Source organism: Chiloscyllium punctatum, chromosome 1 (genome assembly GCF_047496795.1).
Source record: "Chiloscyllium punctatum isolate Juve2018m chromosome 1, sChiPun1.3, whole genome shotgun sequence".
In the NCBI taxonomy this organism is placed as follows: domain Eukaryota; kingdom Metazoa; phylum Chordata; class Chondrichthyes; order Orectolobiformes; family Hemiscylliidae; genus Chiloscyllium; species Chiloscyllium punctatum.
Window position 1 is genome coordinate 168705369 of NC_092739.1, and position 13947 is coordinate 168719315.

The following is a 13947-nucleotide window of genomic DNA, read 5'->3' on the forward strand; positions in this document are numbered from 1 at the left end:
AACCTACAACATCCTTTGGTACTATCCACCGACCTTAGTGTCGTCTGCAAATTTACGAACCCACCCTCTACACCCTCATCCAGGTCATTTATAAAAATGACGAACAGCAGTGGCCCCAATAGTGAGGAGGGCTGTTGTCGGCTGCAGAGGGACTTAGATATGATGCAGAGCTGGGCTGAGGAGTGGCAGATGGAGTTCAACCCTGCCATGTGTGAGGTTGTCCATTTTGGAAGGACAAATAAGAATACGGAATACAGGGTTAATGGTAGGGTTCTTAGTCAGGTGGAGGAACAGAGGGATCTTGGGGTCTATGTACATAGATCTTTGAAGGTTGCCACTCAGGTGGATAGAGTTTGTAAGAAGGCCTATGGTGTATTATCGTTCATTAGCAGAGGGATTGAATTCAAGAGTCGTGAGGTGATGTTGCAGCTGTACAGGACTTTGGTTAGGCCACATTTGGAGTACTGTGTGCAGTTCTGGTCGCCTCACTTTAGGAAAGATGTGGAAGCTTTGGAGAGGGTGCAGAGAAGATTTACCAGGATGTTGCCTGGAATGGAGAATAGGACGTACGAGGATAGGCTGAGAGTTCTCGGCCTTTTCTCGTTGGAACGGCGAAGGATGAGGGGTGACTTGATAGAGGTTTATAAGATCATCAGGGGAATAGATAGAGTAGATTGTCAGAGACTTTTTCCCCGGGTACAACAGAGTGTTACAAGGGGACATAAGTTTAAGGTGAAGGGTGGAAGGTATAGGGGAGATGTCAGGGGTGGGTTCTTTACCCAGAGAGTGGTGGGGGCATGGAATGCGCTGCCCGTGGGAGTGGTAGAGTCAGAATCATTGGCGACCTTTAAGCGGCAATTGGATAGGTACATGGATATGTGCTTAAGCTAGGACAAATGTTCGGCACAACATCGTGGGCCGAAGGGCCTGTTCTGTGCTGTATTGTTCTATGTTCTATGTTCTAAAACAGATCCTTGCGATACCCCACTAGTAACTGCCCTTCACGATGATCATTTCCCATCAACCACCACCCTATGTCTTCTTTCAGCTAGCCAATTACTGATCCAAACTGCTAAACCATCCTGAATCCCATGTCTCTGTATTTTCTACAATAGCCTACCGTGGGGAACCGTACCAAACACTTTACTGAAATCCATATACACCACATTAACCGGTTTACTCTCATCTACCTGTTTGGTCACCTTCTCAAAGAACTCAATAAGGTTTGTGAGGCACGACCTACCCTTCTCAAAACTGTGTTGACTATCCCTAATCAATTAATTCCTTTCTCGATGATTATAAATCCTGCCTCTCATAGCGTTTTCCAACACTTGACCCACAACTGAAGTAAGGCTCACTGGTCTATAATTACCAGGATTCTGGATTAGTGGTGCTGGAAGAGCAGAACAGTTCATTCAGCATCCGAGGAGCAGCAAAATCGACGTTTCGGGCAAAAGCCCTTCATCAGGAATAAAGGGCTTTTCCCCGAAACATCAATTTTCCTGCTCCTCGGATGCTGCCTGAACTGCTGTGCTCTTCCAGCACCACTAATCCAGAATCTGGTTTCCAGCATCTGCAGTCATTGTTTTTACCTATAATTACCAGGGTTTTCTCTACTGCCCTTCTTGAATAAGGGGACAACATTTGCTAACCTCCAGTCTTCTGGCACTATTCCTGTAGACAATGACAGCATAAAGATCAAAGCCAAAGGCTTTGCAATCTCTTCCCTGGCTTCCCAGAGAATCCTGGGATAAATCCCATCCAGCCCAGGGGACTTACCTCTTTTCACACTTTCCAGAATTGCTAACAGCTCCTCCTTGTGAACCTCAATCCTGTGTAGTCTAGTAGCCTGCATCTCAGTATTCTCCTCAACTACATTGTCTTTTTCCAGTGTGAATACCAATGAAAGTTATTCATTTAGGGCTTCTCCAATCTGCTCTGACTCCACGCACAACTCCCCACTACTGTCTGTGAATGGCCTTAGCCTTACTTGAGTCATTCTTGTATTCCTGATATACCTACAGAAAGCTTTAGGGTTTTCCTTGATCCTATCTGTCAATGACTTCTCATGTCCCCTCCTGGCTCTTCTTAGCTCTCTCTTTAGGTCTTTCCTGGCTAACTTGTAACCCTCAAGTGCCCTAACTGAGCCTTCACATCTCATCCTAACATAAACCTTCTTCTTCCTCTTGACAAGAGATGCAGCTTGAAATGTGTTGCTGGAAAAGCGCAGCAGGTCAGGCAGCATCCAAGGAGCAGGAGAATCAACGTTTCGGGCATCAGCCCTTCTTTAGGAAAGAGATGCAGCTTCCTTAGTAAACCACAGTTCCCTCGCTCGACCACTTCCTCCCTGCCTGACAGGTACATACTCATCAAAGACATGCAGTAGCTGTTCCTTGAATAAGCTCCACATTTTAATTGTGCCCATCCCCTGCAGTTTCCTTCTCCACCCTATGCATCCTAAATCTTGCTTAATCGCCAGGTTGACAGGGTTGTTAAGAAGGCATACAGTGTTCTAGCTTTTATTAATAGAGGGATCGAGTTCTGGAACCATGAGGTTATGCTGCAGCTGTACAAAACTCTGGTACAGCCGCACTTGGAGTATTGTGTACAGTTCTGGTCACCACATTATAAGAAGGATGTGGAAACTTTGGAAAGAGTGCAGAGGAGATTTACTCGGATGTTAACTGGTATGGAGGGAAGGTCTTACTAGGAAAGGCTGAGGGACTTGAGGCTGTTGCCATTGGAGAGAAGGTTGAGAGGTGACTTAATAGAGACGTACAAGATAATCAGAGGGTTAGATAGGGTGGACAGGGAGATCCTTTTTCCAAGTATGGGGACGGCGAGCACGAGGGGGATAGCTTTAAATTGAGGGGTGATAGATATAGGACAGATGTCAGAGGTAGTTTCTTTACTCAGAGTAGTAAGGGTATGGAATGCTTTGCCTGCATCGATAGTAGATTCGCCAACTTTAAGTGCATTTAAGTCGTCATTGGACAGGCATATGGGCGTACATGGAATAGTGTAGGTGCGATGACAGGTTGGCGCAACATCGAGGGCCGAAGGGACTGTACTGTGCTGGAATGTTCTACGTTAATTGCCTTTCCCCCAGCTATAACTCTTCCCTGCAGTATATACCTGCCCGTTTCCATCGCTAAAGTAAACTTAACAGAATTGTGGTCACTATCACTAACTGTACACCTGGCCTGGTTCATTACCCCGTACCAAACCCATAGTGCCCTCATCCCTTGTAGGCCTGTCTACATACTGTGTCAGGAAACCCTCATGCATACATTGGACAACAACTGACCCATCTAAAGTACTTGAACTGTAGTATTCACAGTCAATGTTGGGGAACTTAGAGTCCTCCGTAATAACAACTCCCCTGTCTCTCTCACTCCTATGGAGAATCATCTTTGCTATCCTTTCCTCTACATCTCTGGGACTATTCCGAGGCCTACAGAAAACTCCCAACATGATGACCTCTCCTGTTTCTAACCTCAGCCCATACTACAAGAGTGATACCCGAGTGTGAGAAGGGGAGTGTGAGAGTGAGATTGGGGGTAAAGTGAATGTGTGAGAAGGGTAACGTGAGAGTGTGAGGGTGTGAACGTGAGAGTGTGTGAGAGGGTGTGAACGTGAGAGTGTGTGAGAGGGTGTGAACGTGAGAGGGTGTGAACGTGAGTGTGTGAGGGTGTGAATGTGAGGGAGTGAACGTGAGTGTGTGGGAGGAACGCGAGTGTGTGAGAGGGTGTGAACATGAGAGTGTGAGGGAGTGAATGTGAGAGGGAGTGAATGTGAGAGGGAGTGAATGTGAGAGGGAGTGAATGTGAGGGTGTGAGTGTGTGAGGGTGTGAATGTGAGAGGGTGTGAATGTGAGAGTGTGAGCAGGGGAATGTGAGAGGGAGTGAACGTGAGAGTGTGAGGGTGTGAATGTGAGAGGGAGTGAATGTGAGAGTGTGTGAGAGGGTGTGAACGTGAGAGGGTGTGAACGTGAGTGTGTGAGGGTGTGAATGTGAGGGAGTGAACGTGAGTGTGTGGGAGGAACGCGAGTGTGTGAGAGGGTGTGAACATGAGAGTGTGAGGGAGTGAATGTGAGAGGGAGTGAATGTGAGGGTGTGAGTGTGTGAGGGTGTGAATGTGTGAGGGTGTGAATGTGAGAGTGTGAGCAGGGGAATGTGAGAGGGAGTGAACGTGAGAGTGTGAGGGTGTGAATGTGAGAGGGAGTGAACGTGAGTGTGTGGGAGGAACGCGAGTGTGTGAGAGGGTGTGAGGGTGTGAATGTGAGAGGGAGTGAACGTGAGAGGGAGTGAACGTGAGAGTGTGTGAGGGTGTGAATGTGAGAGGGAGTGAACGTGAGAGTGTGTGAGGGTGTGAATGTGAGAGGGAGTGAACGTGAGTGTGTGGGAGGAACGTGAGTGTGTGAGAGGGTGTGAACGTGAGAGTGTGAGGGTGTGAATGTGAGAGGGAGTGAACGTGAGAGTGTGAGCAGGGGAATGTGAGAGGGAGTGAACGTGAGAGTGTGAGCAGGGGAATGTGAGAGGGAGTGAACGTGAGAGTGTGAGGGTGTGAATGTGAGAGGGAGTGAACGTGAGAGTGTGTGAGGGTGTGAATGTGAGTGTGTGTGAGGATGTGAATGTGAGAGTGTGTGAGGGTGTGAACGTGAGAGGGTGTGAGGGTGTGAATGTGAGAGGGAGTGAACGTGAGAGTGTGAGGGTGTGAATGTGAGAGGGAGTGAACGTGAGAGTGTGTGAGGGTGTGAATGTGAGAGTGTGTGAGGATGTGAATGTGAGAGTGTGTGAGGGTGTGAACGTGAGAGGGTGTGAGGGTGTGAATGTGAGAGGGAGTGAACGTGAGTGTGTGAGCAGGGGAATGTGAAAGTACGAGAGTGTGACTGCGAGTGTGTGAGAGGAGAGACACGGATGTGTGAGAGTGTGAGCGGGTGAATGCAAGAGTGTGAGAGGGGAAACTTCAATGTGTGAAGGGGTGAACATGAGAGTGAGAGGGCGAACATGATACTGTGAGAGAGAGAACACAAGAGTGTGTAAGTAGAACATGAGAGTGAGAGGACACGCAAAAGTGTGAGGTGGGATAATGTGTTTTTCAGGGGGTGGATGTGGGAGAGTGTGTGAGAGGGTGACCACAGGTGTGTGAGAAGGGGAATGTGAGAGTGAGATGACAGAGGGGGGTGTGAGAGTGACATGACGGAGGGGGGTGTGAGCATGGGATGACGGGGGGGTGAGTGTGTGATGATGGGGGGGTGAGTGTGTGATGACGGAGGGGGGTGAGTGTGTGATGACGGGGGGATGATGGGGGGGTGAGTGTGTGATGATGGAGGGGGGTGTGAGTGTGAGATGATGGAGGGGGGTGTGAGTGTGAGATGACGGAGGGGGGTGAGTGTGAGATGACGGAGGGGGGTGTGAGTGTGAGATGACGGAGGGGGGTGTGAGTGTGAGATGACGGAGGGGGGTGTGAGTGTGTGATGACGGGGGGGTGTGAGTGTGTGATGACGGAGGGGGGTGTGAGTGTGAGATGACGGAGGGGGGTGAGTGTGAGATGACGGAGGGGGGTGTGAGTGTGAGATGACTGAGGGGTGTGAGTGTGAGTGACGGAGGGGGGTGTGAGTGACGGAGGGGGGTGTGAGTGACGGAGGGGAGTGTGAGTGACGGAGGGGAGTGTGGGTGACGGAGGGGAGTGTGAGTGACGGAGGGGAGTGTGAGTGACGGAGGGGAGTGTGAGTGACGGAGGGTGAGTGTGAGAGACGGAGGGGAGTGTGAGTGTGAGATGACGGAGGGGGGTGAGAGTGTGAGATGACGGAGGGGGGTGAGAGTGTGAGATGACGGAGGGGGGTGTGAGTGACGGAGGGGGGTGTGAGTGACGGAGGGGAGTGTGAGTGACGGAGGGGAGTGTGAGTGACGGAGGGGAGTGTGGGTGACGGAGGGGAGTGTGAGTGACGGAGGGCAGTGTGATGACGGGGGGGGTGTGAGTGTGTGAGTGACGGAGGGGAGTGTGAGTGACGGAGGGGAGTGTGAGTGACGGAGGGGAGTGTGAGTGACGGAGGGGAGTGTGAGTGACGGAGGGGAGTGAGGGTGACGGAGGGGAGTGTGAGTGACGGAGGGGAGTGAGGGTGACGGAGGGGAGTGTGAGTGTGTGATGACGGAGGGGAGTGTGAGTGTGTGATGACGGAGGGGGGTGTGAGTGTGTGATGACGGAGGGGGGTGTGAGGGTGTGATGACGGAGGGGGTGTGAGGGTGTGAGTGACGGAGGGGAGTGTGAGTGACGGAGGGGAGTGTGGGTGACGGAGGGGAGTGTGGGTGACGGAGGGGAGTGTGGGTGACGGAGGGGAGTGTGAGTGACGGAGGGGAGTGTGAGTGACGGAGGGGAGTGTGAGTGACGGAGGGGAGTGAGGGTGACGGAGGGGAGTGTGAGTGACGGAGGGGAGTGTGATGACGGGTGGTGTGAGTGTGTGAGTGACGGAGGGGAGTGTGAGTGACGGAGGGGAGTGTGAGTGACGGAGGGGAGTGTGAGTGAGAGATGACGGAGGGGGGTGTGAGTGTGAGATGACGGAGGGGGGTGTGAGTGTGAGATGACGGAGGGGAGTGTGAGATGACGGAGGGGAGTGTGAGTGACGGAGGGGAGTGTGAGTGACGGAGGGGAGTGTGAGTGTGAGATGACGGAGGGGGGTGTGAGTGTGAGATGACGGAGGGGGGTGTGAGTGTGAGATGACGGAGGGGGGTGTGAGTGACGGAGGGGAGTGTGAGTGACGGAGGGGAGTGTGAGTGACGGAGGGGAGTGTGAGTGACGGAGGGCAGTGTGATGACGGGGGGTGTGAGTGTGTGAGTGACGGAGGGGAGTGTGGGTGACGGAGGGGAGTGTGAGGGTGTGAATGTGAGAGGGAGTGAACGTGAGTGTGTGGGAGGAACGCGAGTGTGTGAGAGGGTGTGAGGGTGTGAATGTGAGAGGGAGTGAACGTGAGAGGGAGTGAACGTGAGAGTGTGTGAGGGTGTGAATGTGAGAGGGAGTGAACGTGAGAGTGTGTGAGGGTGTGAATGTGAGAGGGAGTGAACGTGAGTGTGTGGGAGGAACGTGAGTGTGTGAGAGGGTGTGAACGTGAGAGTGTGAGGGTGTGAATGTGAGAGGGAGTGAACGTGAGAGTGTGAGCAGGGGAATGTGAGAGGGAGTGAACGTGAGAGTGTGAGGGTGTGAATGTGAGAGGGAGTGAACGTGAGAGTGTGTGAGGGTGTGAATGTGAGTGTGTGTGAGGATGTGAATGTGAGAGTGTGTGAGGGTGTGAACGTGAGAGGGTGTGAGGGTGTGAATGTGAGAGGGAGTGAACGTGAGAGTGTGTGAGGGTGTGAATGTGAGAGTGTGTGAGGATGTGAATGTGAGAGTGTGTGAGGGTGTGAACGTGAGAGGGTGTGAGGGTGTGAATGTGAGAGGGAGTGAACGTGAGTGTGTGAGCAGGGGAATGTGAAAGTACGAGAGTGTGACTGCGAGTGTGTGAGAGGAGAGACACGGATGTGTGAGAGTGTGAGCGGGTGAATGCAAGAGTGTGAGAGGGGAAACTTCAATGTGTGAAGGGGTGAACATGAGAGTGAGAGGGCGAACATGATACTGTGAGAGAGAGAACACAAGAGTGTGTAAGTAGAACATGAGAGTGAGAGGACACGCAAAAGTGTGAGGTGGGATAATGTGTTTTTCAGGGGGTGGATGTGGGAGAGTGTGTGAGAGGGTGACCACAGGTGTGTGAGAAGGGGAATGTGAGAGTGAGATGACAGAGGGGGGTGTGAGAGTGACATGACGGAGGGGGGTGTGAGCATGGGATGACGGGGGGGTGAGTGTGTGATGATGGGGGGGTGAGTGTGTGATGACGGAGGGGGGTGAGTGTGTGATGACGGGGGGATGATGGGGGGGTGAGTGTGTGATGATGGAGGGGGGTGAGTGTGTGATGACGGGGGGATGATGGGGGGGTGAGTGTGTGATGATGGAGGGGGGTGTGAGTGTGAGATGATGGAGGGGGGTGTGAGTGTGAGATGACGGAGGGGGGTGAGTGTGAGATGACGGAGGGGGGTGTGAGTGTGAGATGACGGAGGGGGGTGTGAGTGTGAGATGACGGAGGGGGGTGTGAGTGTGTGATGACGGGGGGGTGTGAGTGTGTGATGACGGAGGGGGGTGTGAGTGTGAGATGACGGAGGGGGGTGAGTGTGAGATGACGGAGGGGGGTGTGAGTGTGAGATGACTGAGGGGTGTGAGTGTGAGATGACGGAGGGGGGTGTAAGTGTGAGATGACGGAGGGGGGTGTAAGTGTGAGATGACGGAGGGGGGTGTAAGTGTGAGATGACGGAGGGGGGTGTAAGTGTGAGATGACGGAGGGGGGTGAGTGTGAGATGACGGAGGGGGGTGTGAGTGTGAGATGACGGAGGGGGGTGTGAGTGTGAGATGACGGAGGGGGGTGTGAGTGTGAGATGACGGAGGGGGGTGTGAGTGTGAGATGACGGAGGGGGGTGTGAGTGTGAGATGACGGAGGGGGGTGTGAGTGTGAGATGACGGAGGGGGGTGTGAGTGTGTGATGACGGAGGGGGGTGTGAGTGTGTGATGACGGAGGGGGGTGTGAGTGTGAGATGACGGAGGGGGGTGTGAGTGTGAGATGACGGAGGGGGGTGAGAGTGTGAGATGACGGAGGGGGGTGAGAGTGTGAGATGACGGAGGGGGGTGAGAGTGTGAGATGACGGAGGGGGGTGTGAGTGACGGAGGGGGGTGTGAGTGACGGAGGGGGGTGTGAGTGACGGAGGGGAGTGTGAGTGACGGAGGGGAGTGTGGGTGACGGAGGGGAGTGTGAGTGACGGAGGGGAGTGTGAGTGACGGAGGGGAGTGTGAGTGACGGAGGGTGAGTGTGAGAGACGGAGGGGAGTGTGAGTGTGAGATGACGGAGGGGGGTGAGAGTGTGAGATGACGGAGGGGGGTGTGAGTGACGGAGGGGGGTGTGAGTGACGGAGGGGAGTGTGAGTGACGGAGGGGAGTGTGAGTGACGGAGGGGAGTGTGGGTGACGGAGGGCAGTGTGAGTGACGGAGGGCAGTGTGAGTGACGGAGGGGAGTGTGAGTGACGGAGGGGAGTGAGGGTGACGGAGGGGAGTGTGAGTGACGGAGGGGAGTGAGGGTGACGGAGGGGAGTGTGAGTGTGTGATGACGGAGGGGGGTGTGAGTGTGTGATGACGGAGGGGGGTGTGAGTGTGTGATGACGGAGGGGGCTGTGAGGGTGTGATGACGGAGGGGGTGTGAGGGTGTGAGTGACGGAGGGGAGTGTGAGTGACGGAGGGGAGTGTGAGTGACGGAGGGGAGTGAGGGTGACGGAGGGGAGTGAGGGTGACGGAGGGGAGTGAGGGTGACGGAGGGGAGTGTGAGTGACGGAGGGGAGTGTGAGTGACGGAGGGGAGTGTGAGTGACGGAGGGGAGTGAGGGTGACGGAGGGGAGTGTGAGTGACGGAGGGGAGTGTGATGACGGGTGGTGTGAGTGTGTGAGTGACGGAGGGGAGTGTGAGTGACGGAGGGGAGTGTGAGTGACGGAGGGGAGTGTGAGTGAGAGATGACGGAGGGGGGTGTGAGTGTGAGATGACGGAGGGGGGTGTGAGTGTGAGATGACGGAGGGGAGTGTGAGATGACGGAGGGGAGTGTGAGATGACGGAGGGGAGTGTGAGTGACGGAGGGGAGTGTGAGTGTGAGATGACGGAGGGGGGTGTGAGTGTGAGATGACGGAGGGGAGTGTGGGTGACGGAGGGGAGTGTGAGTGACGGAGGGGAGTGTGAGTGACGGAGGGGAGTGTGGGTGACGGAGGGGAGTGTGAGTGACGGAGGGGAGTGTGAGTGACGGAGGGGAGTGAGGGTGACGGAGGGGAGTGTGAGTGACGGAGGGGAGTGTGGGTGACGGAGGGGAGTGTGAGTGACGGAGGGGAGTGAGGGTGACACTTGTCAGTGAATCCTGGCCCTTCTGCTGTGACACTGAATGAATGAAGATGATTTTGTGATTTTGTTAAGACCTGTCAGTCGAATTCTGCTCTGTTTCTGATGTGTTTTTCTGTCTCTTTCTCTGTTGTTGTTTTTTACCTGTTTGCCGGTTGCTGTGCAGTCTCTTCTCCTGCTTCCTCAGGCCAGGGTCTGCTTCTCCAGGATAGTGCAGTAGCAGCAGAGATACAGAGTCTGCTGTCCTCCTATTACAATGACAGGTGAAGTAACTGCATTCAGTCACACTCTCCCATAGCCAGGCCAACACTGAGACAGGCAGCGCTGCTCTCCCATATCTGTGTACGAAAGCTGCCCTAATCTCCTGGCTCTTTCTGAATTAGCTTCTGATTGGTTTCTACACAGCACAGGAAGGTGCCATTTTACTGTGTTCTCTCAGAAACGTTCCGAATTTCAAAACCAACTCTTACATTTCCCTTGAACTTTGTCTGGTGAAAGGAACAAACATAAAGACTGTCAAAGATGTGTGCCCCTCCTTTCTGGTGAAGATTTGATCCAGTATTGTTGTTAATGTTTCTTTCCTGATTGAATTCAGTTGCTTTTACTCTGCCATGACTGTATAATCACATGAAGTGGGTTCTCTCTTACTCAGGTTTATTGCTATCTCACTCGATCTTTAACTGCATTTCATCATTCTGACCAATAAACCACCTTTGAAACTGTGCCTGTTCATTCTGGTTGAGGTCATCAGTATATATCAGAGGGAGCAGATATCCTGAATACAACCCCTGGGTAGCAGTATTGTATTCTTGACAGCAGTCTGAAACAGCTATTTAAAACAACCTTTCACCCTTTGTCCCTCAGACACAAACATTAACACAGGCGCCACCTCAATCCTTGCTGACTTCAAACTGTACAAATCGTGAACAGTGTCCATTTGTGATGTGACTTTCAGAGTTTTCTAGTGATATAACATGCCCATTTTTTGTTGGACACTGGGACATGGGTATTGCTGACTTGGTCCAGCATTTATTACCCATCCCTAATTGCCCTTGAGAAGGTGGGGTCAGCTGCCTTCCTGAACCACAGCAAAGAGTCACAGAGTTCAACAGCACAGATGGAGACCATTCAGCCCATTGAGTCTGTACCTTGACAAAAACAACTATCTAACTATTCTCATCCTGTTGTCCAGCTCTTAGCCCATAGCCTGATTGCCTTCGCATCACAAATGCCCATCTAAATCCTTCTTTAATGTGACCCTGTCCCTCCTTCCCAGGCAGTGATTCCAGATTCCCACCACTGTCTGGGTGAGAAACGTCACATCTCCCTGAACCTTCAGTCCCTTCCCTTCCCTTCAATCCAGGCCCCTCTGCTCCCTGACCCCCCTCCCCCCCCCCCCATCAAGGGGAACAACGACCTTCCTGTCTCTGCCCGCTCACCATTTTATCCATCTCAGTCATGTCCCCCCACCCCCCCTCAATCTGCTGTACTCAAAGGAGAACAGCCACAGACTGTCCAATCTCCTGGTCTCTCCATCCCTGAAACTCTCCAGACCAGGAAACATCCTGGTCAATCTCCTCTGCTCCTTCTCCCCCTAGAATGTGGATTCCAGACCTACACGCGGTACTCTCCCTGTGGCCTAGCCAATAGTTAATACAGTTCCAGCATCACCTCCCTGTCTCCAACTCAATGCCTCACTGAATAGAGGCCCCCTTGACCACTTTATCCAGCTTCTGATACCTGAAGCGACCCCAAGCTCCCCCTGACGCTGTGTGCTTTCCAGGGTCCTACCAATCAGCGTGCATTCCTTTATCTTGTTTATTTCCTACCGAGTACATCACCTCAGATTTATCTGGATTGAAATCCATTGACCATTGATTGGCCAGTCTATATCTTCCTGAAATCTCTGTGTCTGCCCTCTCAGCTAATTCTTGATCCACCTTGCCAAATGTTCTTGGATCCTAAAAGTTATTAATCTTTGCTTTCAGTCTTGCATGCAGGACCTGACAAATTTGATTGAGTTTTTGAGAAAGTGATAAAGGTGATTGGTGAAGACAGAGCAGTAGATGTTGTCTATATAGAGTTTAGCAAAGTCTTTGACAAGGTCCCTCATGGCAGGCTGATATGAAAGGTGAAGTCCCATGGGATCTGGGGTGAGCTGGGAGGACGGCTTCGTCATAGAAGAGAGACCAGCGAGGGAAGAGTGCTTTTCTGACTGGAGATCTGTAACTAGTGGTGGCCCACAGGGATCAGTACTGGGACCCCCTGTTTGTAACATGTATAAATGATTTGAGGGAGTATGTAGGTGGTCTGATGAGTAAGTTTGTGGATGACACGATGATTGGGGGAGCTGTGGATAGTGAGGCGGGTTGTCAGAGGACACAGCAGCATATAGACAGGCTGGAGACATGGGGCAGAGAAATGGCAGATGGAGGTTAATCCAGACAAATGTGAGATGATGCATTTTGGAAGGTCTAATGCAGGAGGCAAGTATACGAAGAACAAAGAACAAAGAAAATTTTCAGCCCAGGAACAGGCCCTTCGACCCTCCAAGCCTGAGCCGATCCAAATGTACTGTCTAAACCTGTCACCCAATCCCTAACCATCTGTATCCCTCTGCTCCCCACTTACTCATGTATCTGTCCAGACACATCTTAAATGAATCTCCCGTGCCTGCCTCTACCACCTCTGCTGGCAACGTGTTCCAAACACCCACCACCCTCTGTGTGAAGTACTTGCCGCGTGTATCCCCCTTAAACTTTCCACCTCTCACCTTGAAAGCATGACCTCTCGTTATGGAATCCTTCACCCTGGGAAAAAGCTTATCTCTATCCACCCGGTCTATACCCTTCATGAATTTGTAGGCCTCAATCAGGTCCCCCCTCAATCTCCTTTTTTCTAATGAAAACAATCCTAACCTACTCAACCTCTCTTCATAGCTAGCACCTTCCATACCAGGCAACACCCTCGTAAACCTTCTCTGCACCCTCCCCAAAGCATCCACATCCTTTTGGTAACGTGGTGACCAGAACTGTACACAGTATTCTAAATGTGACCGCACCAATGTCTTGTATAATTTTAACATGACCTGCCAGCTCTTATACTCAATACCTGTTTGATAAAGGCAAGCATACCATATGCCTTCTTGACCACTCTATCCACCTGTGCAGCAACCTTCAGGGTACAATGGACCTGCACTCCCAGATCTCTCTGCTCATCAACTTTTCCCAAGGCTCTTCTGTTCACTGTATAATTCACTCTAGAATTAGAGTGGTTGTGAGTTTAGAATGGCCTCATGTATTGGTGCCAGCTTGGTGTGCCGAGTGCCCTGTTCCCGTGCAGTACAGTTCTTTGTTTTTTATTCTTAAAAAGTGTTGCTGAAGTCTACGTGGAATATGTGTAGGATGACACGGTGGCACAGTGGTTAGCACTGCTGCCTCACAGCGCCAGAGATCCGGGTTCAATTCCCGCCTCAGGTGACTGACTGTGTGGAGTTTACACGTTCTCCCCGTGTCTGCGTGGGTTTCCTCCGGGTGCTCCGGTTTCCTCCCACAGTCCAAAGATGTGCAGGTCAGGGTGAATTGGCCATGCTAAATTGTGCATAATGTTAGGTGCATTGGTTAGGGGTAAATATATGGTAGGGGGATGGGTGTGGTGTGGACTTGTTGGGCTGAAGGACTTGTTTCCATACTGTAGGGATTCTAATCTATACCTCTTCAAAAATCCAATCATAGAACAGAGAGATGTACAGGCCCCTTGCCCTCGATGTTGCACCAACCTGTGAAGCCTATCTATCCTACACTATTCCATTCTCATCCACACATCTATCCAATGGCCATTTAAATGCCCTTCATGTTGGTGACTCAACTACCGTTGCAAGCAGTACATTCCATACCCTTACTACTCTCTGAGTAAAGAAACTGCCTCCAATATCTGTCCGATATCTATCACCCCTCAATATAAAGCTATGTCCCCTCATGCTAACCATCACCA

General features: G+C 52.0%; 1 protein-coding gene across 5 annotated transcripts in view; it reads left to right on the forward strand.

Moving 5' to 3' along the window:
* The window catches only part of LOC140481781 (rho-related BTB domain-containing protein 1-like), a 742286-nt gene that overhangs the window by 180202 nt on the left and 548137 nt on the right, over positions 1–13947 (forward strand). Inside the window, exon 12 of one of the 5 annotated variants that reach the window (XM_072578389.1) lies at positions 10121–10221. The exons of the other annotated variants lie outside the window; for them this stretch is intronic. Within the exon in view, the coding sequence (XP_072434490.1) occupies positions 10121–10221 (101 nt within the window). Of the gene's footprint in view, positions 1–10120; positions 10222–13947 lie in introns of those variants that run through there. 5 annotated transcript variants of the gene reach the window in all.